The 24,770-nt window shown below is 32.9% G+C and overlaps 1 protein-coding gene and 1 long non-coding RNA gene across 5 annotated transcripts; both read right to left on the bottom strand.

The window, feature by feature from the left end:
- Window positions 1-151: 151 nt before the first annotated feature.
- On the bottom strand, window positions 152-24,700 carry LOC127730416 (cytoplasmic 60S subunit biogenesis factor ZNF622-like). Of its 3 annotated transcripts, none has more exons than XM_052238825.1 (8): window positions 24,558-24,700; window positions 16,416-16,605; window positions 4,027-4,366; window positions 3,259-3,444; window positions 2,534-2,696; window positions 2,110-2,231; window positions 1,360-1,494; window positions 152-494 (listed from the first exon to the last, which is right to left on the bottom strand). In XM_052238825.1, exons 2-8 carry the CDS (start codon window positions 16,587-16,589, stop codon window positions 367-369), a joined length of 1,248 nt encoding a protein of 415 aa, XP_052094785.1. In that variant the 5' UTR covers window positions 16,590-16,605; window positions 24,558-24,700; the 3' UTR covers window positions 152-366. The 3 variants fall into 3 exon arrangements, with proteins under 3 accessions (XP_052094785.1, XP_052094784.1, XP_052094786.1); XM_052238824.1 differs by having other exon boundaries at window positions 24,450-24,567; XM_052238826.1 differs by having other exon boundaries at window positions 24,522-24,563.
- Window positions 5,280-14,154, bottom strand: LOC127730426 (uncharacterized). Of its 2 annotated transcripts, XR_007995099.1 has the most exons (3): window positions 13,669-14,154; window positions 10,589-10,986; window positions 5,280-9,537 (listed from the first exon to the last, which is right to left on the bottom strand). It is a non-coding gene; the product is annotated as an uncharacterized LOC127730426 (long non-coding RNA). The 2 variants fall into 2 exon arrangements; XR_007995098.1 differs by lacking the exon at window positions 13,669-14,154 and having other exon boundaries at window positions 10,589-11,835.
- Window positions 24,701-24,770: the final 70 nt, after the last annotated feature.

Below are 24,770 nucleotides of genomic sequence, written 5' to 3'. Positions count from 1 at the left end.
CAGAAGATTTGAAAATCTTCTCCCACCAAAAATGAAGGGGATATAAAGGTCGCAGCATAATTTTAGGGATTAGTTGAGAAAATATTTCAAAATATAAAGTTAAAACTTTAAAAGATACTTGGAAACATGTTTCAAAAGTTTGAGCCAGTGGTTTGTTGAAAAGTCTTTTAATATTTGTATACATCCTTTTCTGCATAACACTAATTTTTTTTTAAACATATCACATACATAGGATCATAATTAATCAGCATGTTTTATCAGCTGTAACAATTAAATTATACATGTAACAATCATTTTCTGTTTTTATTTGTAATTGTACTTTATTTATCAAAATCACAATTCTGACTGTTAACAAAGGAATCCATCCTAGAACACCACTTGTGGTCTGTAGTGAGGTTGGAATTTATTGGCCTTTTTACTAAGTCTTAATGTGTGCTTATTCTTAAGTCTCTGCATGTAACCAAGATCTTTAACTCTTTTCTGTGATACTTCACCTACAAATAAAGTGATTTCATATTAATTATTATGCTATGTGATAAAAATAATTCTATATCGGAAAGTTTTTTAAATCATGGAATTTTATGTGTGAATTGTTTGTATAGATGTGAAATTTTAGTAATATACCAATGAAAAAGTTATGACACAATTACAAGAATTTGGGGTAATTATAAATATATCAATTTTCAAATAGCAATTTAAATGAAACAATTATAAATGTTGGAGTACTATCAAAGCGGTCTGACACTTCTATGCCATATAAAGATACAACGTAACAATTGGTATACCTACGTATAAAAAAGTTCACTTAATGAAAGAACCTTAAGTGAGCAAGCTCACATACCTTACTTCTTCCAGACATAACAAACATGGTATTTTCAAGCAAAGTTTTCCTATAAAAAAAATTGTCCCCACTTCAGATTTTTCTGTTGAACCAATCCTCCATTTTTCTGATTATAATACTCCTCCAAAGTTCTGACAAATAGAAAAGGAGCAGGAACTATTGACTCTTCCAGAGCACTTGAATTGACACCAGGTTTAAGGTGGGCTTTGTAATTCAGTGGTTGTTGTTTGTTGCTGTATATCATATTTGTCTTTGGTGGAGAGTAGTCTCATTGGGAATCATCCCACAGGCCTTATTTTTATAATTTGTGTTTCTCAACCTTAAGTTTTCTGTATTTGGGACTTGGTTTTTTTTTTCTTTCCATAGTCTTTTTCTTTTTTCTTCAAATAATGTTTTTTATTGACCCCTTTCTATATTATCCCCTTTTGTGTCTATTTAACTACTGGTAGTCAAGTTCTGTGTATAATGGACACATTAAATATTTAATGGATCAGCTCTTGTGTATAATAAATACTTACCTGTACAACCAGTCCACCCAAGTGCTTTGTACTGTGCCAACATTTTAGGTAAAACATTCTTGTTCTGGCTTGATTCTCTGTGAGGTAAATTCTGTTTGTAATATTTCATCAATGACCTATGGCCAATAGTTGCACCTGCAAAACCAATGAAACTAAAATTTATTGAACTCTTTTTGATGCACACTGTAGTAATACATCCACTTACAGTTAATAAGTTATACATTCTATAACTAGAGGCTCTATAGACCATGTGTCACTCACCTGAATCTATGTGTCACTTCAACAATGGCCACTCTCGAACATTAAAGCCTAGAATATAACTCATGACTACAATTCTCTTTTTTGCTGATCCTAGTTATTGATAGTTTCTCTCTTCTATAGTTTTAGCAAAAAAAGCAAAAATGGATAAAAAAAATGATTCAAGGCCAATTTGCTGTTTGAAGCATCTCTTCAGCTACTCAATTTTTTTCCCCAAAACACAAAAGTAGAAAAAATTCTCATTTAAAGGAGCTGACTGACAATTTCTGCCATGTTGACTTATTTTATAGTTCTGATGGATAGTTGTCTCATTGACAATCATACCACATCTCCTTCTTTTACAGTATATTATTTGTAGATCTGATTTTCCTGATGATTTATGCTAACGGTATTTAAATTTTCTGTTTCAATTTTAGTTTCTGCAAAAATGCAAAACATGGAAAAAATTGTCATTGAGACTGGCAAAGGAACCAAATGTGACCGAAAACACACCTGAAGGTAATACTAATTCATATCCATCATCAAGCAGAACTTGTGGGTCAACTTCTTCAGAATCCACTTCCATACTTTCTACACCACCTCCTGCAGCTTCATCAAAGTCTGGATAGCTGCTCCTGTAACAAAAAATCAAATTACTCATACAGAAACAAGAATAGGTGATTGCTTACATAATTACATACGGGTATGACATAATCAGCTGTCATGACCTTCTATAAATGCATATATTTTTTTTTTTATGAATTCTAAATAAATGGTCAAAGAAACACCAAATGGTCCAAAATGTTGGTCTTGAAAGGATTTGCACTAATTCTGATATAAAATTAAATACAGTAAAAAAATTTACCAAGAAAGAAATATTTCATTAACGAGGCACACTTCTACAATTGATGGTCTCCTAACAGTTTTATAATCTCACCTGTAATCATAGTAATCAGCATATTCAAACATTGTATCCCCATCATGTAGAAGTTTACAATGTCCCTTGTCTAACATGTGTTTCTGTACAGCCTGAACTGAGTGAAAAGCCTTCCCTTTCTCATTACACCACAGACAAACATGACCAACACCTACTTTTTCACCTAAAAAGTTTAAATACAAACCATTGAACAATAATACATGCTTTTTCATAATTTTCTTTATCCTTCATTTTATAGTGTTTTTTTTTCAATTTTTGTCTCACAGATCTAAGGTAGCAATACACAGTTAGTTTTTATTTCCCATTTTGGCCCCTGTGAATTTTTTCAAATATGAAAGTTATTGTGTAATAAAATTAATTTTTAGATAGCTGAAGATTTATAAAGCCTTCAAAGTGGGTTTATATGAAGATCAAGATAGTTTTTTTGCATGTTTTACAGGTCATTTTCTGTTTTACTGTCCATATTTTCACATTCCTACCGGCTATAGGTCCAGAAATAATTGCAGTGTTTTCAAACAAATTTTTTACACACTAACTTTCCAATTCAATTTTATGAAAAAATTAAGTAAAATGCTTTTTTATTCGACTTCTTGATAGGTAAATGTCAATGGTTTCAGAAAAGGTATCAATCACATGGATTGAAATTCTACTATAGACCAAATTTTGGAGACATTTGTGACACTTCCGCCCCCTTTTTGCAATAGTTTGAATCAAATAAATTCTACCTAGGTATATAACAAGTCCTTCTAAGTCAGCAATATATCCTGCATCAGGTAAGAAAAAGCTATGTTTCTTAGTCATGTGATTGAAATTAGCCTCTAAAGATGAACTGATATGTGAACAGAATAAGCATTCCTCAATACCAAGGGCATTTTCTTCCCAATCCTCCACAGATTCTACATCAGAACCATCTGCAAAAAGTTAAACAAATATTGATCACAAAATTGTATATCTTAAACAATGTAAGTATCTTTCAGTAAATTCTCTGGTATTATATTGACAGATTTATATTATAAATAACAAAATACATGCACTACATTCTCCCCTAAAAAGGTGATTATGTGAATTTTCATAGGATTAAATGGGAAACTATCATGTATGTTTTATAATGGTAAATCCTTATTTCAAAATATCATTAAGTTATTTTCCTTTAAAAATTGAAAAGCTTTAAAACTTGTCAAAGTTAAAAGGAGGAGTATTACAATTCAAAAATGGCCAATCTGAATCCTTAATTTCCTCTGGTGAAAACATTTTTTGTCCAGTTTGAACTTTCCATAAACTACATTTTTTCCTGCCCCTGCTTTAGCAACAGATAATTCTAGTCGTAAGGGCTGGTGAGCAAATATAAAATTGACTAAAACCTACAAATTCAAACTTTTTAAAAGGTACAATTTTATGCTGATACATTGTTTTTAAAAAGTGCATGTAAATACCCTTTTCTGTATTACACAAAAATGGCACATGGATTTATCAAAGGTAAATATAATAGTTACCTTCATCTGATATAGCCATCTGTGTTTTGTTACTTCCAGGTCCAGATTTATCTCCTTCACCACTGGCAGTAGCTGATATTTTGGTTTTCAGTGCCATATTTACACAATCTTTCATCAATCTTTTTTCATTTTCTGGCAAATCAGAATTGTCTGCTCCTTCTGCATGTTCTGTGTTTTTTTCTTTATTTTTTTCTATTTCTTCTTTTAGCTTTGTTGTGTGTTTCGTTACAACATCTTTATGTTTTTTAGATTTTAAATGATTTTCATACTGGTTCTTAGAGTTGAAATGTTTATTACATATTTCACATGTAGCTGTAGTGACCTCATCATCTTCAACAGCCTGTTAACAACCCAAATAAAACTTAATGAAACATTTTGTGAAACTCTAATAGAAATTTAATTTGTTTCTTAATAAAAATTATACAGGTGTTATTGAATTTTAAAAAGATCAAATTAATTTTTGCTAATGTCCAACTTTTAATCACAATTATAAATGGGATTGACAATGCAAATTATACTATATATAAAAATAAAATGCTTCGCTGAGCACAGCTGGATACGACCGCAGAGGTCCAACCCTGAACAGTTGGGGCGAAAACGGACACAATATTCGCGCTTGATACAGGTCTGAATTTGGATTGTAATTAAATATTTGACACATAATAGGTTTCTGACACCGAATAACTGTAGTCAAAGAACTTAGAATTGGTTATATGATTTGAATTTATATTCAATTTTTTGCTTTTGTGCAATACACTATGCTGTTGCGAATTGCCCCCCCCCCCCCCCCCCCCCCCCCAACAAAAAATAAAATGCTTCGCTGGGCGCAGCTTGATACGACCGCAGAGGTCGAACCCTGAACAGTTGGGGCAAGTATGGACACAACATTCAAGCTTGATACAGCTCTGAATTTGGATTGTGATTAAATATTTGACACAGCATAGGTTTCTGACACAGAAAGAATGTGGTCTAAGAACTTCAATTTTTTTAATTTACCTATTATGGTCCAATGTCCAAAATCAAAATACATGGTTAGATTCAGCATATCAAAGAACCCCATATATTCAATTTTTGTTGAAATCAAACAAAGTTTAATTTTGGACCCCAACTTGGACAAACTTGAAAACTGGTCCCATAATCAAAAATCTAAACACATGTTTAGATTCAGCATATCAAAGTACCCCAAGAATTCAATTTTTGTTAAAATCAAACTAAGTTTAATTTTGGACCCTTTGGACCTTAATGTAGACCAATTTAAATAAAATGCTTCGCTGGGGCGCAGCTTGATACGACCGCAGAGGTCGAACCCTGAACAGTTGGGGCAAGTATGGACACAACATTCAAGCTTGATACAGCTCTGAATTTGGATTGTTATTAAATATTTGACACAGCATAGGTTTCTGACACAGAAAGAATGTGGCCTAAGAACTTGAATTTTTTTAATTTACCTATTATGGTCCAATGTCCAAAATCAAAATACATGGTTAGATTCAGCATATCAAAGAACCCCATATATTCAATTTTTGTTAAAATCAAACAAAGTTTAATTTTGGACCCCAACTTGGACAAACTTGAAAACTTGGCCCATAATCAAAAATCTAAACACATGTTTAGATTCAGCATATCAAAGAACCCCAAGAATTCAATTTTTGCTAAAATCAAACTAAGTTAAATTTTGGACCCTTTGGACCTTAATGTAGACCAATTTAAATAAAATGCTTCGCTGGGCGCAGCTTGATACGACCGCAGAGGTCGAACCCTGAACAGTTGGGGCAAGTATGGACACAACATTCAAGCTTGATACAGCTCTGAATTTGGATTGTGATAAAATATTTGACACAGCATAGGTTTCTGACACAGAAAGAATGTGGTCTAAGAACTTCAATTTTTTTAATTTACCTATTATGGTCCAATGTCCAAAATCAAAATACATGGTTAGATTCAGCATATCAAAGAACCCCATATATTCAATTTTTGTTGAAATCAAACAAAGTTTAATTTTGGACCCCAACTTGGACAAACTTGAAAACTGGTCCCATAATCAAAAATCTAAACACATGTTTAGATTCAGCATATCAAAGTACCCCAAGAATTCAATTTTTGTTAAAATCAAACTAAGTTTAATTTTGGACCCTTTGGACCTTAATGTAGACCAATTTAAAAAACGGGACCCAAAATTAAAAATCTAAATACACGGTTAGATTTGGCATATCAAAGAACCCCAATAATTCAATTTTTGATGAAATCAAACAAAGTTTAATTTTGGACCCTTTTGACCTCAATATGAACCAATTTGATAGCGGGCCCACAAAATAAAAAATCTAAATACATGGTAAGATTCAGCATATCAAAGAACCCCATATATTCAATTTTTGTTGAAATCAAACAAAGTTTTATTTTGGACCCCAATTTGAACCAACTTGAAAACTGGGCCAAAAATCTAAAATCTAAATACATGTTTAGATTCAGCATATCATAGAACCCCATATATTCAATTTTTGTTGAAATCAAACAAAGTTTAATTTTGGACCCCAACTTGGACCAACTTGAAAACTGGGCCCATAATCAAAAATCTAAACACATGTTTAGATTCAGCATATCAAAGAACCCCAAAAATTCAATTTTTGTTAAAATCAAACTAAGTTTAATTTTGGACCCTTTGGACCTTAATGTAGACCAATTTAAAAAACGGGACCCAAAATTAAAAATCTAAATACACGGTTAGATTTGGCATATCAAAGAACCCCAATAATTAAATTTTTGATGAAATCAAACAAAGTTTAATTTTGGACCCTTTTGACCTCAATGTGAACCAATTTGATAGCGGGCCCACAAATAAAAAATCTAAATACATGGTAAGATTCAGCATATCAAAGAACCCCATATATTCAATTTTTGTTGAAATCAAACAAAGTTTAATTTTGGACCCCAATTTGGACCAACTTGAAAACTGGGCCAAAAATCTAAAATCTAAATACATGTTTAGATTCAGCATATCAAAGAACCCCATATATTCAATTTTTGTTGAAATCAAACAAAGTTTAATTTTGGACCCCAACTTGGACCAACTTGAAAACTGGGCCCATAATCAAAAATCTAAACACATGTTTAGATTCAGCATATCAAAGAACCCCAAGAATTAAATTTTTGTTAAAATCAAACTAAGTTTAATTTTGGACCCTTTGGACCTTAATGTAGACCAATTTAAAAACGGGACCCAAAATTAAAAATCTAAATACACGGTTAGATTTGGCATATCAAAGAACCCCAATAATTCAATTTTTGATGAAATCAAACAAAGTTTAATTTTGGACCCTTTTGACCTCAATATGAACCAATTTGATAGGGGGTCCACAAATAAAAAATCTAAATACATGGTTAGATTCAGCATATCAAAAAACCCAAACAATTCAATTTTTGATGAAATCAAACAAAGTTTAATTTTGGACCCTTTTGACCTCAATGTGGACAAAGTTGATAAAGGGGCCCAAAAATCAAAAATCTAAATACATGGTTAGATTCAGCATATCAAAGAACCCCATATATTCAATTTTTGTTGAAATCAAACAAAGTTTAATTTTGGACCCCGATTTCGACCAACTTGAAAACTGGGCCCATAATCAAAAATCTAAATACATGTTTAGATTCAGCATATCAAAGAACCCTAAAAATTCAATTTTTGTTAAAATCAAACTAAGTTTAATTTTGGACCCTTTTGACCTTAATGTAGACCAATTTGAAAACGGAACCAAAAATTAAGAATCTAAATACACGGTTAGATTCGGCATATCAAAGAACCCCAATAATTCAATTTTTGATGAAATCAAACAAAGTTAAATTTTGGACCCTTTGGACCTCAATGTGGACCAATTTAAAAACGGGGCCCAAAATCCAAAAACTTAATACACGGTTAGATTCAGCATATTAAAGAACCCCAAGAATTCAAGAATAAAACCCCATTGAAATTGATCAAGAAATAAGCAATTTATACGAAGTATCTTCTTTTGCACAATACAATGTACTGTGCAATTGAATATTTCTTGCTATTGTGCAATACTGTACAATTGACAATTTCTTGCTATTGCGCAATATTGTGCTATTGGATATTTCTTGTTATTGCGCAATACTGTGCAATTGAAGATTTCTTGCTATTGCGCAATACTGTGCAATTGAAGATTTCTTGCAATTGTGCAATACTGTGCAATTGAAAATTTCTTGCTATTGCACAATACTTATTATATAATAATTTACACATCCTGTTTGGTGTGTTTCTCCTACCATATCATTATTATTTGCTTTTAAATATTAATCAGAAATAACCAACTTAAAATGGAAAATTTTAAAAGAAAAAAAAAAGGAAAAAAAGAAAAAAAAAGAAAAAAAAAAATCCCCCCCCCCAATTTTTTGAACCCCCTTATGATTCATCACCCCCAAACTCAATCCCAGCCTTCCCTTTGTGGTATGGTACCTTGCAGTACAATTTCAGAGAGATCCATACACTTGAACACAAGTTATTGTCATGAAACTAGAAAAATGCTTATTTTTGGCCCCTTTTTGGCCCCCAATTCCTAAACGTTTCGGGCAATTACCCCCAAAATCAATTCCAGCTTTCCCTTTGTGATATGGAACCTTGTAGTACAATTTCAGAAATATCCAAACACTTACACACAAGTTATTGTCATGAAACTAGAAAAATGCTTGTTTTTTGCCCCTTTTTTGGCCCCTAATTCCTAAAATTTTGAGGCAATTACCCCCAAAATCAATTACAGCCTTCCCTTTGTGATATGGAACCTTGTGGTACAATGTCAGAGAGATCCATACACTTACACACAAGTTATTGTCTGGAAGTTACAAAAATGCTTATTTTTGGCCCCTTTTTGGCCCCTAATTCCTTAACTGTTGGTACCATAACCCCCAAAATCAATCCCCACCTTCCTTTCGTGGTATTGAACCTTATGGTAAAATTTAATGGAGATCCATTCACTTAAACTAAAGTTAGAGTGCGAAAACCAATGCGTCTTCGGACGACGCCGGACGACGCCAGACGACGACGACGACGACGACGACGACGACGACGACGCCAACGTCATACCAATATACGACCAAAAAATTTTCAATTTTTGCGGTCGTATAAAAACGGGACTTAAAATTAAAAATCTAAATACACGGTTAGATTTGGAATATCAAAGAACCCCAATAATTCAATTTTTGATGAAATCAAACAAAGTTTAATTTTGGACCCTTTTGACCTCAATATGAACCAATTTGATAGCGGGGCCCACAAATAAAAAATCTAAATTCATGGTTAGATTCAGCATATCAAAGAACCCCATATATTCAATTTTTGTTGAAATCAAAAAAAGTTTAATTTTGGACCCCAACTTGAACCAACTTGAAAACTGGGCCCATAATCAAAAATCTAAACACATGTTTAGATCCAGCATATCAAAGAACCCCAAGAATTCAATTTTTGTTAAAATCAAACTAAGTTTAATTTTGGACCCTTTGGACCTCAATGAAGACGAATTTAAAAAAACCGGGACCCAAATTAAAAATCTAAAAACACGGTTAGATTTGGCATATCAAAGAACCCCAATAATTCAATTTTTGATGAAATCAAACAAAGTTTAATTTTGGACCCCAACTTGGACAAACTTGAAAACTTGGCCCATAATCAAAAATCTAAACACATGTTTAGATTCAGCATATCAAAGAACCCCAAGAATTCAATTTTTGCTTAAATCAAACTAAGTTAAATTTTGGACCCTTTGGACCTTAATGTAGACCAATTTAAAAAACGGGACTTAAAATTAAAAATCTAAATACACGGTTAGATTTGGAATATCAAAGAACCCCAATAATTCAATTTTTGATGAAATCAAACAAAGTTTAATTTTGGACCCTTTTGACCTCAATATGAACCAATTTGATAGCGGGGCCTACTAATAAAAAATCTAAATTCATGGTAAGATTCAGCATATCAAAGAACCCCATATATTCAATTTTTGTTGAAATCAAAAAAAGTTTAATTTTGGACCCCAACTTGAACCAACTTGAAAACTGGGCCCATAATCAAAAATCTAAACACATGTTTAGATCCAGCATATCAAAGAACCCCAAGAATTCATTTTTTGTTAAAATCAAACTAAGATTAATTTTGGACCCTTTGGACCTCAATGAAGACGAATTTAAAAAAAACGGGACCCAAATTAAAAATCTAAAAACACGGTTAGATTTGGCATATCAAAGAACCCCAATAATTCAATTTTTGATGAAATCAAACAAAGTTTAATTTTGGACCCCAATTTGGACCAACTTGAAAACTGGGCCCATAATCAAAAATCTAAATACATGTTTAGATTCAGCATATCAAAGAACCCCATATATTCAATTTTTGTTGAAATCAAACAAAGTTTAAATACTGGACCCTATCTTGGACCAACTTGAAAACTGGGCCCATAATCAAAAATCTAAACACATGTTTAGATTCAGCATATCAAAGAACCCCAAGAATTCAATTTTTGTTAAAATCAAACTAAGTTTTATTTTGGACCCTTTGGACCTTAATGTAGACCAATTTAAAAAACAGGACCCAAAATTAAAAATCTAAATACACGGTTAGATTTGGAATATCAAAGAACCCTAATAATTCAATTTTAGATGAAATCAAACAAAGTTTAATTTTGGACCCTTTTGACCTCAATATGAACCAATTTGATAACGGGGTCCACAATTAAAAAATCTAAATACATGGTTAGATTCAGCATATCAAAGAACCCCATATATTCAATTTTTGTTGAAATCAAACAAAGTTTAATTTTGGACCCCAATTTGGACCAACTTGAAAACTGGGCCAAAAATCAAAAATCTAAATACATGTTTAGATTCAGCATATCAAAGAACCTCATATATTCAATTTTTGCTAAAATCAAACAAAGTTTAATTTTGGACCCTTTGGACCTTAATGTAGACCAATTTGAAAACTGGACCCAAAATTAAAAATCTAAATACACTGTTAGATTCGGCATAACAAATAAATAAATGTGATCAAAGATTTTACAAATCTAATGCGCCATACTGTGCAATTAAAGATTACTTCTTGAAATTTTTCAATATTTGAAATTTGAAAAAAAAATAATATTTGAAGAATAATTCTTTTTAATTTCTGAAATCTGAAATGAGAAAAAATTGACCCCCCACAATTTCTTTTTATCCCCCCCCCCCTTTTTTCCCCCAAAAAATTCTTTCCCTCAAGATATGGTCAAAATCTCAATTCAAATTTCCAATGGAGTTGGCAACCATAATTACCCATTTAAATTTACCATAGTGCTAACTTAATCTATTTTATAATAGAATTAAAAATATAGTGTCAAATCTTTCATATGGATTTTTTTGTAAAAAAAAAGATGCAACATTTGCAGATATTTTTACTGGTCTTCCTTTATAAATATGCATTTCTTTAAACATAATTTAAAAGCAGTGTAAGGGAAGTAACCAAAACGTTGTATTTGGATTACCTCCCTTACACTGTTTTAAATTATCTTTATTGTTCATTAACCATTACTTTATACATAATTTAATAACAGTGTAAGGGAGATAATTTCAATGATGTATTTGATTTATCTCCCTTACACTGCTTTAAATTATGTTTTGTACTAAAGTATTTGTCCATTAACCAGGACAACCTTGTTTTTCCCCCTTTTTTGCCCCTAATTCCTAAACGGTTTGAGCCATAACCCCCCAAAGCAAATCCTAACCATCCCTTTGTGGTATGGAAACTGGTAGTATAATTTCAGAGAGATCCATACACCGTTTGTCTGGAAACTAGAAAATGCTTATTTTTGGCCCCTTTTTGGCCCCTAATTCCTTAACTGTTGGTACCATAACCCCCAAAATCAATCCCAACCTTCCTTTTGTGGTATTTAACCTTATGGTAAAATTTCAAAAAGATCCATTCACTTAAACTAAAGTTAGAGTGCGAAAACCAATGTGTATTCGGACGACGACGCCGGACGACGACGACGACGCCAACGTCATACCAATATACGACCACAAAATTTTTTTGCGGTCGTATAAAAACGGGACCCAAAATTAAAAGTCTAAAAACACGTTTAGATTTGACATATCAAAGAACCCCAATAATTCAATTTTTGATGAAATCAAACAAAGTTTAATTTTGGACCCTTTTGACCTCAATATGAACCAATTTGATAGCGGGCCCACAAATAAAAAATCTAAATACATGGTAAGATTCAGCATATCAAAGAACCCCATATATTCAATTTTTGTTGAAATCAAACAAAGTTTAATTTTGGACCCCAATTTGGACCAACTTGAAAACTGGGCCAAAAATCTAAAATCTAAATACATGTTTAGATTCAGCATATCAAAGAACCCCAAAAATTCAATTTTTGTTAAAATCAAACTAAGTTTAATTTTGGACCCTTTGGACCTTAATGTAGACCAATTTAAAAAACGGGACCCAAAATTAAAAATCTAAATACACTGTTAGATTTGGCATATCAAAGAACCCCAATAATTAAATTTTTGATGAAATCAAACAAAGTTTAATTTTGGACCCTTTTGACCTCAATATGAACCAATTTGATAGCGGGCCCACGAATAAAAAATCTAAATACATGGTAAGATTCAGCATATCAAAGAACCCCATATATTCAATTTTTGTTGAAATCAAACAAAGTTTAATTTTGGACCCCAATTTGGACCAACTTGAAAACTGGGCCAAAAATCTAAAATCTAAATACATGTTTAGATTCAGCATATCAAAGAACCCCATATATTCAATTTTTGTTGAAATCAAACAAAGTTTAATTTTGGACCCCAACTTGGACAAACTTGAAAACTAGGCCCATATTCAAAAATCTAAACACATGTTTAGATTCAGCATATCAAAGAACCCCAAGAATTCAATTTTTGTTAAAATCAAACTAAGTTTAATTTTGGACCCTTTGGACCTTAATGTAGACCAATTTAAAAACGGGACCCAAAATTAAAAATCTAAATACACGGTTAGATTTGGCATATCAAAGAACCCCAATAATTCAATTTTTGATGAAATCAAACAAAGTTTAATTTTGGACCCTTTTGACCTCAATATGAACCATTTTGATAGCGGGTCCACAAATAAAAAATCTAAATATATGGTTAGATTCAGCATATCAAAGAACCCCAAGAATTCAATTTTTGATGAAATCAAACAAAGTTTAATTTTGGACCCTTTTGACCTCAATGTGGACAAAGTTGATAACGGGGCCCAAAAATCAAAAATCTAAATACATGGTTAGATTCAGCATATCAAAGAACCCCATATATTCAATTTTTGTTGAAATCAAACAAAGTTTAATTTTGGACCCCGATTTGGACCAACTTGAAAACTGGGCCCATAATCAAAAATCTAAATACATGTTTAGATTCAGCATATCAAAGAACCCTAAAAATTCAATTTTTGTTAAAATCAAACTAAGTTTAATTTTGGACCCTTTTGACCTTAATGTAGACCAATTTGAAAACGGAACCAAAAATTAAGAATCTAAATACACGGTTAGATTCGGCATATCAAAGAACCCCAATAATTCAATTTTTGAAGAAATCAAACAAAGTTAAATTTTGGACCCTTTTGACCTCAATATGGACCAATTTAAAAACGGGGCCCAAAATCCAAAAACTTAATACTTGGTTAGATTCAGCATATTAAAGAACCCCAAGAATTCAAGAATAAAACCCCATTGAAATTGATCAAGAAATAAGCAATTTATACGAAGTATCTTCTTTTGCACAATACTGTGCAATTGAATATTTCTTGCTATTGTGCAATACTGTACAATTGACAATTTCTTGCTATTGCGCAATATTGTGCTATTGGATATTTCTTGCTATTGCGCAATACTGTGCAATTGAAGATTTCTTGCTATTGCGCAATACTGTGCAATTGAAGATTTCTTGCAATTGTGCAATACTGTGCAATTGAAAATTTCTTGCTATTGCACAATACTTATTATATAATAATTTACACATCCTGTTTGGTGTGTATCTCCTACCATATCATTATTATTTGCTTTTAAATATTAATCAGAAATAACCAACTTAAAATGGAAAATTTTAAAAGAAAAAAAAAAGGAAAAAAAGAAACTCCCCCCCCCCCCCAAATTTTTTGAACCCCCTTATGATTCATCACCCCCAAACTCAATCCCAGCCTTCCCTTTGTGGTATGGTACCTTGCAGTACAATTTCAGAGAGATCCATACACTTACACACAAGTTATTGTCTGGAAGTTACAAAAATGCTTATTTTTGGCCCCTTTTTGGCCCCTAATTCTTTAACTGTTGGTACCATAACCCCCAAAATCAATCCCAACCTTCCTTTCATGGTATTGAACCTTATGGTAAAATTTCATGGAGATCCATTCACTTAAACTAAAGTTAGAGTGCGAAAACCAATGTGTCTTCGGACGACGCCGGACGACGCCAGACGACGACGACGACGACGACGACGACAATGACGACGACGCCAACGTCATACCAATATACGACCAAAAAATTTTCAATTTTTGCGGTCGTATAAAAATTGCTTTTGTGCAATACACTATGCTGTTGCGTATTGACCCTCACCCCACCCCCACAAAAAAATTTTTTTTTTCACACACCCCCCCCCCCCCCTTGCAAAAAAAAAATATTTGAAAAAATTTTCTTTTTAATTTCTGAAATATGAAATGAAAACAAAAATTGCCCCCACAATTTCTTTTTTACCCCCCTCCCCCTTTTCCAAAAAAAAATTCTTTCCCTCAAGATATGGTCATAATCTCAATTCAAATTTCCAATGGAGTTTGCAACCACAATTACCTATTTAAATACATCATAAAAGTCTTAAATAGATAATTTAAAAGCAGTATAAGGGAGGTTATCCAACATTGTACAACATTGTACAATTTTGTTTTTGGATTACCTCCCTTACACTGCTTTAAAATTGTCCATTTACCAGGAAACCTTTGTTTTTTCCCCTTTTTTGCCCCTAATTCCTAAACGGTTTGAGCCATAACCCCCCAAAGCCAATCCTAACCATCCCTTTGTGGTATGGAAACTTGTGGTATAATTTCAAAGAGATCCATACACTTAAACACAAGTTATTGTCTGGATGTTACAAAAATGCTTATTTTTGGCCCCTAATTCCTTAACTGTTGGTACCATAACCCCCAAAATCAATCCCAACCTTCCTTTTGTGGTATTGAACTTTATGGTAAAATTTCATAGAGATCCATTCACTTAAACTAAAGTTATTGTGTGAAAACCAATGTGTCTTCGGACGACGACGCCAACGTCATACCAATATACGACCGCAAAAAATTTTTTGCGGTCGTATAATAAGAAGATGTGGTATGAATGCAAATGAGACAACTTTCCACAAAAGACCAAAAGACACAGAAATTAACAACTATAGATCACCGTACGGCCTTCAACAATGAGTAAATCCCATACTGCATAGTCAGCTATAAAAGGCCCATAAAAGACAAATACATGTATCTACAAACTTTAAATGAAATTGAACCTTTAGAGAATTTTTCAGAATGTTTTTATTACTGGTGGTTTTTTGTCAAAAACTCTACTTTTAATTGCTGTATCAGGTTAGTACAGAGAAAAATGTATGATGGCTGTTAGATTCACCAATAGTTATGCTTCACAGCAGGTATGGAATATTTAATTAATAATTTCCCCCAAAGTTTGATTGCAAACCTTTTAACAATTATTTTTTTTACTGAAACATTCTTGTTTTCAAATATCCTCTTTACATGTCTTTTAAAAACATGTTTGTTGGATGGATTTAAAATTAATACAAAATAAGGAAACAAGGCACACTTAGGATGATTGTGATAACAGTTGTGTAGGCATGGTAGGAGAAGACTGAAAAAAATTCAAATACTTTCATAAAAAAAAAATTTTCAACAGTACATTTTATGAAATACTTCCAGAAGCCAAATTGGCTCTTACTGATACCTGCTTATAAATACATGTATATAGATAACAGCACAAGTTATAAAAGAGAAGGAACATAAAGGTTAAACAGGAGTTGTTGACTGAGCTCCTGTGAAATAGTGTTTATATATTTTTGTTTCCAACTATAATAAATTATATAACCAAGCAAAATATTTAAGAAAAATTATAAACCAGCTGAGTTTCTTATAAATATCAAGTAATCTAAGCCAAATTTTAGGGATCAATAGATACAGTGCTCTTCTTAAATTTAGTCCTTGAACGGATATTCTTAAATGTTTTTTTTTCAAAAGCTTGAAAATTTTTAGCTCATTTTTTGGTTATAGTTGTATCGTATTAAAATTATTTTGGACAAACATTACATGTAATGTATAAAGAACTTACTTTTTCTCTTTGTGCAAGTACTTTCTGTTGGAAAGTATCTGCAGTGACTGGTGGGAGCTCAGCTACTTTTCTTTTCAAGTTATATCTGTGCCAGTCAGTTTTATAATGTCCTCTTTGAAGATCCAATGTGGAAAATCCTACTCTGCATGTTATACATGTATACAGGCCTGACATGACATCAACAGTTGTCCTAAAATAGAGTAGTCCTGCAAATCAGTCACATGAAACATGACGACATACTGCACTACAGTAATGCAGAATTAATATTTATAATAAAATGCTCCGCTGGGGCGCAGCTTGATACGACCGCAGAGGTCGAACCCTGAACAGTTGGGGCAAGTATGGACACAACATTCAAGCTTGATACAGCACTGAATTTGGATTGTATATAAATATTTGACACAGCATAATAGGTTTCTGACACAGAATAAATGTGGTCTAAGAACTTAAAATTTTTTAATTTATCTATTCAAACCATATCATTATTATTTGCTTTTATATATAAATCAGAAATAACCAATTTAAAATGGAAAATTTTAAAGAAAAAAGGAAAAAAAAAATCCCCCCCCCCCCCCCCCCAAATTTTTTTTTAACCCCCTTATGATTCATCACCCCCAAACTCAATCCCAGCCTTCCCTTTGTGGTATGGTACCTTGCAGTACACATACATGTGATGGACTGTGAAACTAAGATCAGGAGTTTTGGAGATTAGGACTCAGATCAGGATGTTTTTAAGTGACATAAATTCTGTCGTAAATGTAACCGTGTGCTGTAGAAATTGTCTGTTAAAGTGTGTTTTCTTCAACTTTCCATCCGAATGTATTATGTTTATAGTACCTTTGTACTTATAAATTTTCTCTATCTTTTTAAACTTTCAACTTGTTCAATCTAACATTCTTCTTTTTCAGTATGTTCTTTAAATTTTTTAGGTCATATCTTTTTTACAATTATTCATTGCAATCAGAACATTTGCTTATCTATCTGCAATAGATCTTTTATTTTTATCTTTATGCAAGAAGATTTTTAATGCATGATAAGTAACACATTCAAACTGAAATCATGGGTCATAGTAATTATATAAATTTCAATTTAAGCCTTGAAAAGAAGTATAGAACCCTCAAATAATTTTCAAATTATTATTTTTTTATTTGTCCTAAAACATTTAAAAACATTTAATTACCATCCTTTTATGATTATTTGTTCAATTTATATTTTATTTATATTCTTTTAACTAGAGGCTCTAAAGAGCCTGTGTCGCTCACCTTGGTCTATGTGAATATTAAACAAAGGACGCAGATGGATTCATGACAAAATTGTGTTTTGGTGATGGTGATGTGTTTGTACATCTTAATTTACTGAACATTTTTCCTGCTTACAATTATCTCTATCTATAATTAACTTGGCCCAGTAGTTTCACAGGAGAAGATTTTTGTAAAAGATTACTAAGATTTACGAAAAAATGGTTAAAAATTGACTATAAAGGGCAATAACTCCTAAAGGGGTCAACTGACAATTTCGGTCATGTTGACTTATTTGTAGATCTTACTTTGCCGACATTTATTGTTTTTTACAGTTTATCTCTATCTATAATAATATTCAAGATAATAACCAAAAACAGCAAAATCACCTTAAAATTACCAATTCAGGGGCAGCAACCCAACAACGGGTTGTCCGATTCATCTGAAAATTTCAGGGCAGATAGATCTTGACCTGATAAACAATTTTACTTCATGTCAGATTTGCTTTAAATGCTTTGGTTTTTGAGTTAAAAGCCAAAAACTGAATTTTACCCCTATGTTCTATTTTTAGCCGTGGCGGCCATCTTGGTTGGTTGACCAGGTCACGCCACACATTTTCAAAACTAGATAACCAAATGATGATTGTGGCCAAGTTTGGTTTAATTTGGCCCAGTTGTTTCAGAGGAGAAGATTTTTGTAAAAGATTACTTAGATTTACGAAAAATGGTTAAAAATTGACTATAAAGGGCAATTACTCCTAAAGGGGTCAACTGACCATTTCGGTTATATTGACTTATTTGTAAATCTTACTTTGCTGAACATTATTGCTGTTTACAGTTTATCTCTATCTATAATAATATTCAAGATAATAACCAAAAACAGCAAAATTTCCTTAAAATTACCAATTCAGGGGCAGCAACCCAATAACGGGTTGTCCGATTCATCTGAAAATTTCAGGACAGATAGATCTTGACCTGATAAACAATTTTACTTCATGTCAGATTTGCTTTAAATGCTTTGGTTTTTGAGTTAAAAGCCAAAAACTGAATTTTACCCCTATGTTCTATTTTTAGCCGTGGTGGCCATCTTGGTTGGTTGACCAGGTCACGCCACACATTTTTAAAACTAGATAACCAAATGATGATTGTGGCCAAGTTTGGTTTAATTTGGCCACGGAGTTTCAGAGGAGAAGATTTTTGTAAAAGATTACTAAGATTTACGAAAAATTGTTAAAAATTGACTATAAAGGGCAATAACTCCTAAAGGGGTCAACTGACCATTTCAGTCATGTTGACTTATTTGTTAATCTTACTTTGCTGAACATTATTGCTGTTTACAGTTTATCTCTATCTATTATAATATTCAAGATAATAACCAAAAACAGCAAAATCACCTTAAAATTACCAATTCAGGGGCAGCAACCCAACAACGGGTTGTCCGATTCATCTGAAAATTTCAGGGCAGATAGATCTTGACCTGATAAACAATTTTACTTCATGTCAGATTTGCTTTAAATGCTTTGGTTTTTGAGTTAAAAGCCAAAAACTGAATTTTACCCCTATGTTCTATTTTTAGCCGTGGCGGCCATCTTGGTTGGTTGACCAGGTCACGCCACACATTTTCAAAACTAGATAACCAAATGATGATTGTGGCCAAGTTTGGTTTAATTTGGCCCAGTTGTTTCAGAGGAGAAGATTTTTGTAAAAGATTACTAAGATTTACGAAAAATGGTTAAAAATTGACTATAAAGGGCAATTACTCCTAAAGGGGTCAACTGACCATTTCGGTTATATTGACTTATTTGTAAATCTTACTTTGCTGAACATTATTGCTGTTTACAGTTTATCTCTATCTATAATAATATTCAAGATAATAACCAAAAACAGCAAAATTTCCTTAAAATTACCAATTCAGGGGCAGCAACCCAATAACGGGTTGTCCGATTCATCTGAAAATTTCAGGACAGATAGATCTTGACCTGATAAACAATTTTACTTTCATGTCAGATTTGCTTTAAATGCTTTGGTTTTTGAGTTAAAAGCCAAAAACTGAATTTTACCCCTATGTTCTATTTTTAGCCGTGGCGGCCATCTTGGTTGGTTGACCAGGTCACGCCACACATTTTTAAAACTAGATAACCAAATGATGATTGTGGCCAAGTTTGGTTTAATTTGGCCACGGAGTTTCAGAGGAGAAGATTTTTGTAAAAGATTACTAAGATTTACGAAAAATTGTTAAAAATTGACTATAAAGGGCAATAACTCCTAAAGGGGTCAACTGACCATTTCAGTCATGTTGACTTATTTGTTAATCTTACTTTGCTGAACATTATTGCTGTTTACAGTTTATCTCTATCTATAATAATATTCAAGATAATAACCAAAAACAGCAAAATTTCCTTAAAATTACCAATTCAGGGGCAGCAACCCAACAACAGGTTGTTCGATTCATCTGAAAATTTCAGGGCAGATAGATCTTGACCTGATAAACAATTTTACTTCATGTCAGATTTGCTCTAAATGCTTTGGTTTTTGAGTTATAAGCCAAAAACTGCATTTTACCCCTATGTTTTATTTTTAGCTGTGGCGGCCATCTTGGTTGGTTGGCCGGGTCACGCCACACATTTTTTAAACTAGATACCCCAATGATGATTGTGGCCAAGTTTGGTTTAATTTGGCCCAGTTGTTTCAGAGGAGAAGATTTTTGTAAAAGATTACTTAGATTTACGAAAAATGGTTAAAAATTGACTATAAAGGGCAATTACTCCTAAAGGGGTCAACTGACCATTTCGGTTATATTGACTTATTTGTAAATCTTACTTTGCTGAACATTATTGCTGTTTACAGTTTATCTCTATCTATAATAATATTCAAGATAATAACCAAAAACAGCAAAATTTCCTTAAAATTACCAATTCAGGGGCAGCAACCCAATAACGGGTTGTCCGATTCATCTGAAAATTTCAGGGCAGATAGATCTTGACCTGAAGAACAATTTTACCCCATGTCAGATTTGCTCTTAATGCTTTGGTTTTTGAGTTATAAGCTAAAAACTGCATTTTACCCCTATGTTCTATTTTTAGCCGTAGCGGCCATCTTGGTTGGTTGACCGGGTCACGCCACACATTTTTAAAACTAGATACCCCAATGATGATTGTGGCCAAGTTTGGTTAAATTTGGCCCAGTAGTTTCAGAGGAGAAGATTTTTGTAAAAGTTTACGGACGACGGACGACGGACGACGGACGCAGGACGACGGACGCAGGACGACGGACGACGGACGCAAAGTGATGAGAAAAGCTCACTTGACCTTTCAGGTCAGGTGAGCTAAAAATTTACATTATTTAAAGGAAAGTAACTTAAAACAGGATAAATCAAGGGAAGTAACCCAACATTCATTTTATATAAAACAAGTTTTATTGCACAACGGCAGTTAGCCTGAGGTAAAAATCGTTTATTACCAGTATGTTTGACACCCAAGGTGACAAGTGAGGCCATATAACTATGCATGTTAATTGATTTACAGGTAAAATATAACTTCAGTAATGTCAGTTACACCAGATATGTTAGGCTGAAATTTTTCATTCATGAAATATTTCATACACGGGATTTGTTTGTTTTCAATGGGAGGTCGGGAGGAGACCCCTGAAAACCGGATTATTGTACTTCCGTCGGGAGGTTCACATGTATGAACTGTACAATTTCAGAGAGATCCATACACTTGAACACAAGTTATTGTCTGGAAACAAGAAAAATGCTTGTTTTTTGGCCCCAAATTCCTAAACATTTAGGGCAATTACCCCCAAACTCAAACCCAGCTTTCCCTTTGTGATATGGAACCTTGTAGTACAATTTCATAAAGATCCATACACTTACACACAAGTTATTGTCCTGAAACTAGAAAAATGCTTGTTTTTTTGCCCCTTTATGGCCCCTAATTCCTCAAATTTCTAGGGAATTACCCCCAAAATCAATCCCAGCCTTCCCTTTGTGGTTTGGTACCTTGCAGTACAATTTCAGAGAGATCCATACACTTGAACACAAGTTATTGTCTGGAAACTAGAAAAATGCTTATTTTTGGCCCCTTTTTGGCCCCTTATTCCTAAACGTTGTGGGCAATTACCCCCAAAATCAATTCCAGCTTTCCCTCTGTGATATGGAACCTTGTAGTACAATTTCATAAAGATCCATACACTTACACACAAGTTATTGTCAGGAAACTAGAAAAATGCTTGTTTTTTGCCCCTTTATGGCCCCTAATTCCTAAAATTTTGAGGCAATTACCCCCAAAATCAATCCCATCATTCCCTTTGTGATATGGAACCTTATGGTACAATGTCAGAGAGATCCATACACTTACACACAAGTTATTGTCATGAAACTAGAAAAATGCTTGTTTTTTTCCCCTTTTTGGCCCCTTATTCCTAAAATTTGGAGGCAATTACCCCCAAAATCAATCCCAGCATTCCCTTTGTGATATGGAACCTTGTGGTACAATGTCAGAGAGATCCATACACTAACACACAAGTTATGTCTGGAAGTTACAAAAATGCTTATTTTTGGCCCCTTTTTGGCCCCTAATTCCTTAACTGTTGGTACCATAACCCCCAAAATCAATCCCCACCTTCCTTTTGTGGTATTGAACCTTAAGGTAAAATTTCATTGAGATCCATTCACTTTAACTAAAGTTAGAGTGCGAAAACCAATGTGTCTTCGGACGACGACGACGACGACGAAGCCAACGTCATACCAATATACGACCACAAAATTTTTTTGCGGTCGTATAAAAATTAGCATTTATTGCTTTTTCTTGTACATGTGTGTAATAGTGACTTCATTCAACAAGGATGATGATGCCTTTTGTGGCTGCCTTTCTCCAAATTTTCACAATTAATTTCATGAAGTACATTTATTTTCACAAATTTCAAACATCTATTGATAACAAGGACTTAGGTCATCAAATTTGGATATGATATTAATTTAATTTATTTTTTAATGTCATAATTTTTAAAATGTAAAAATAATTGATTAGTACATTTGACTTTAGTTTAAATTTTGCAAAAATCAGTATTCAAATAATAATTTAGGATACAGACTCTCACAGGTAACACCTGCCTCATATAATAATATATGCATGCATTATAATCACAAGCTTGTTATCTGTCCTGTTTTTAGACTTTCGCAAATTTCAGAACCTGTTACCTGTTACCAAGTCTTTATCTTATATCCTCTAGCAGGAGCTTCACTTATAAAGCGTTATCATTTGCACCCTTAAGGTCTTAACCCTTACTCACGGAGCACTTCTTTAAAATCGGTTAACAGTTTATTTACATAAACTTAAAGTTAATAAATCACCAATTTATTTACAGCATGCAGACTAATCCATAACCACATTATAAACGAATGTAACTATGATTACACATGTTATTCTTTCGGAAATATAAAATATTTAAAACTTAATCATACCTGCCAACCTCTGAAACCTTCAATGAGGGAGATCTCCCCCTCAGCTATGACAGCTGAGGGGGAGATTTTGCGTAAACCACATTTTTTAAAGCTAAATATATGACTTGTACACTTTAGGCCTAAATTATTATATTGTTTGTTTCCCCAATCCCAACCCTGCCAAGCAGATGTGGGTAGGTAGGTAGGGAAATAATTTTATTTTTCCAAAAAGCTTGAACATTATCGGATGATCCGGCAAGCCTGAAAATCGGAAATGAATAAAATAAAAACACTTAAACATAAGTTATTGACTGAAAACTAGAAAAATGCTTGTTTTAGACCCTTTTTGGTGAGTTTATTTACAACCTTTGGGTCGATGCCACTGCTGGTGGAGTTTTTATCCCCTGAGGGTATCACCAGCCCAGTAGTCGGCACTTCTGTGTTGACATGAATTATCATTGATATGGTCATAATTATAAATTAACTGTTTACAAAACTTTACATTTTTGAAATACTAAGGCTTTTCTACCTCAGGAATAGATTTCTTTAGCTGTATTTGGCAAAACTTTTAGGAATTTTTGGTCCTCAATGCTCAACTTCGTACTTTATTTGGCCTTGATTTAGAGCGTCATTGATGATTCTTTTTGTAGATGAAACGCGCGTCTGGCACGAATACAAAATTTCAATCCTTGTATCTATGATGAGTTTTTTTGGCCCCTAATTCCTGAACGGTTTGGGCAATTACCCCCAAAATGAATCCCAACCTTCTACTTGTGGTATTGAACCTTGTGGTACAATTTCAGAGCAATCAAAATACTTATACCGGTCATTCCGGGTTAAATTATCCGAATGCAGGAGATTTCAGGAATTAGTCAATTGGGCGGGAGAATCCCGCTCAAAATGGGAGGGTTGGCAGGAATGTACTTAATCCAAATGTCCAGCCTAACTGTTCAAACACTATCCACTTTATCATAAAATCTAAAAGATTTCCACTGATTTACAGTTAAGCATTAATTGCATATGTTATACACACATCGAATAATGTAGTACATAAAATCTAAAATCAATTGACTTCTTCTCTGACACAAACCTTGGATACGAGTTTACAGTTCAAACACTGTCCACCTCAATATATGATAGAATAAATATCATATAAATCAAATGCATATATATTACAATTTTGTTTTCCTTGACACCTCTACTCCAATAGAATAAATTTACTCAGAACTTATCCGGATTGGATAATTAAATGTCAATCAGTCAGTGAATAACAGATAAATCATATAGCAAATACAAAGTCACAAATCTGAAAATGTAGAATATTTATCAATCATGTCATCGAAACGTTATGTACCTTCTACTCCTTCCCATATTATATATGTTCTCTCCTCAAGACTTTGTTGACAAGTTAATGTTAAGAAATTACCTGTATAATATTTATATGTCAAAAGAGAAAACTTACAACGTGTTTTGCAATCCTAAATCTGTATCTACTACTTCCGGTTTGAATATCCGAAAACAAACATTTCGAAGTAGGAAAGAGAAAGATCATTTAAAGATTCACGATCAATAAATTTAATTTTATTAAATAATAATGTACAAATTCAATGGATCTTCCATCAAAAATACACTTAAGCGACTGTAAATCTTGTTGTTATAAATATCTGGTTGAATC

The sequence above is a fragment of the Mytilus californianus genome, unplaced genomic scaffold, assembly GCF_021869535.1.
Source record: "Mytilus californianus isolate M0D057914Y unplaced genomic scaffold, xbMytCali1.0.p SCAF_2, whole genome shotgun sequence".
Classification (NCBI taxonomy): Eukaryota; Metazoa; Mollusca; class Bivalvia; order Mytilida; family Mytilidae; genus Mytilus; species Mytilus californianus.
The sequence above is the reverse complement of the archived record's forward strand: the minus strand, read 5'-3'. Positions and strand labels throughout refer to the sequence as shown.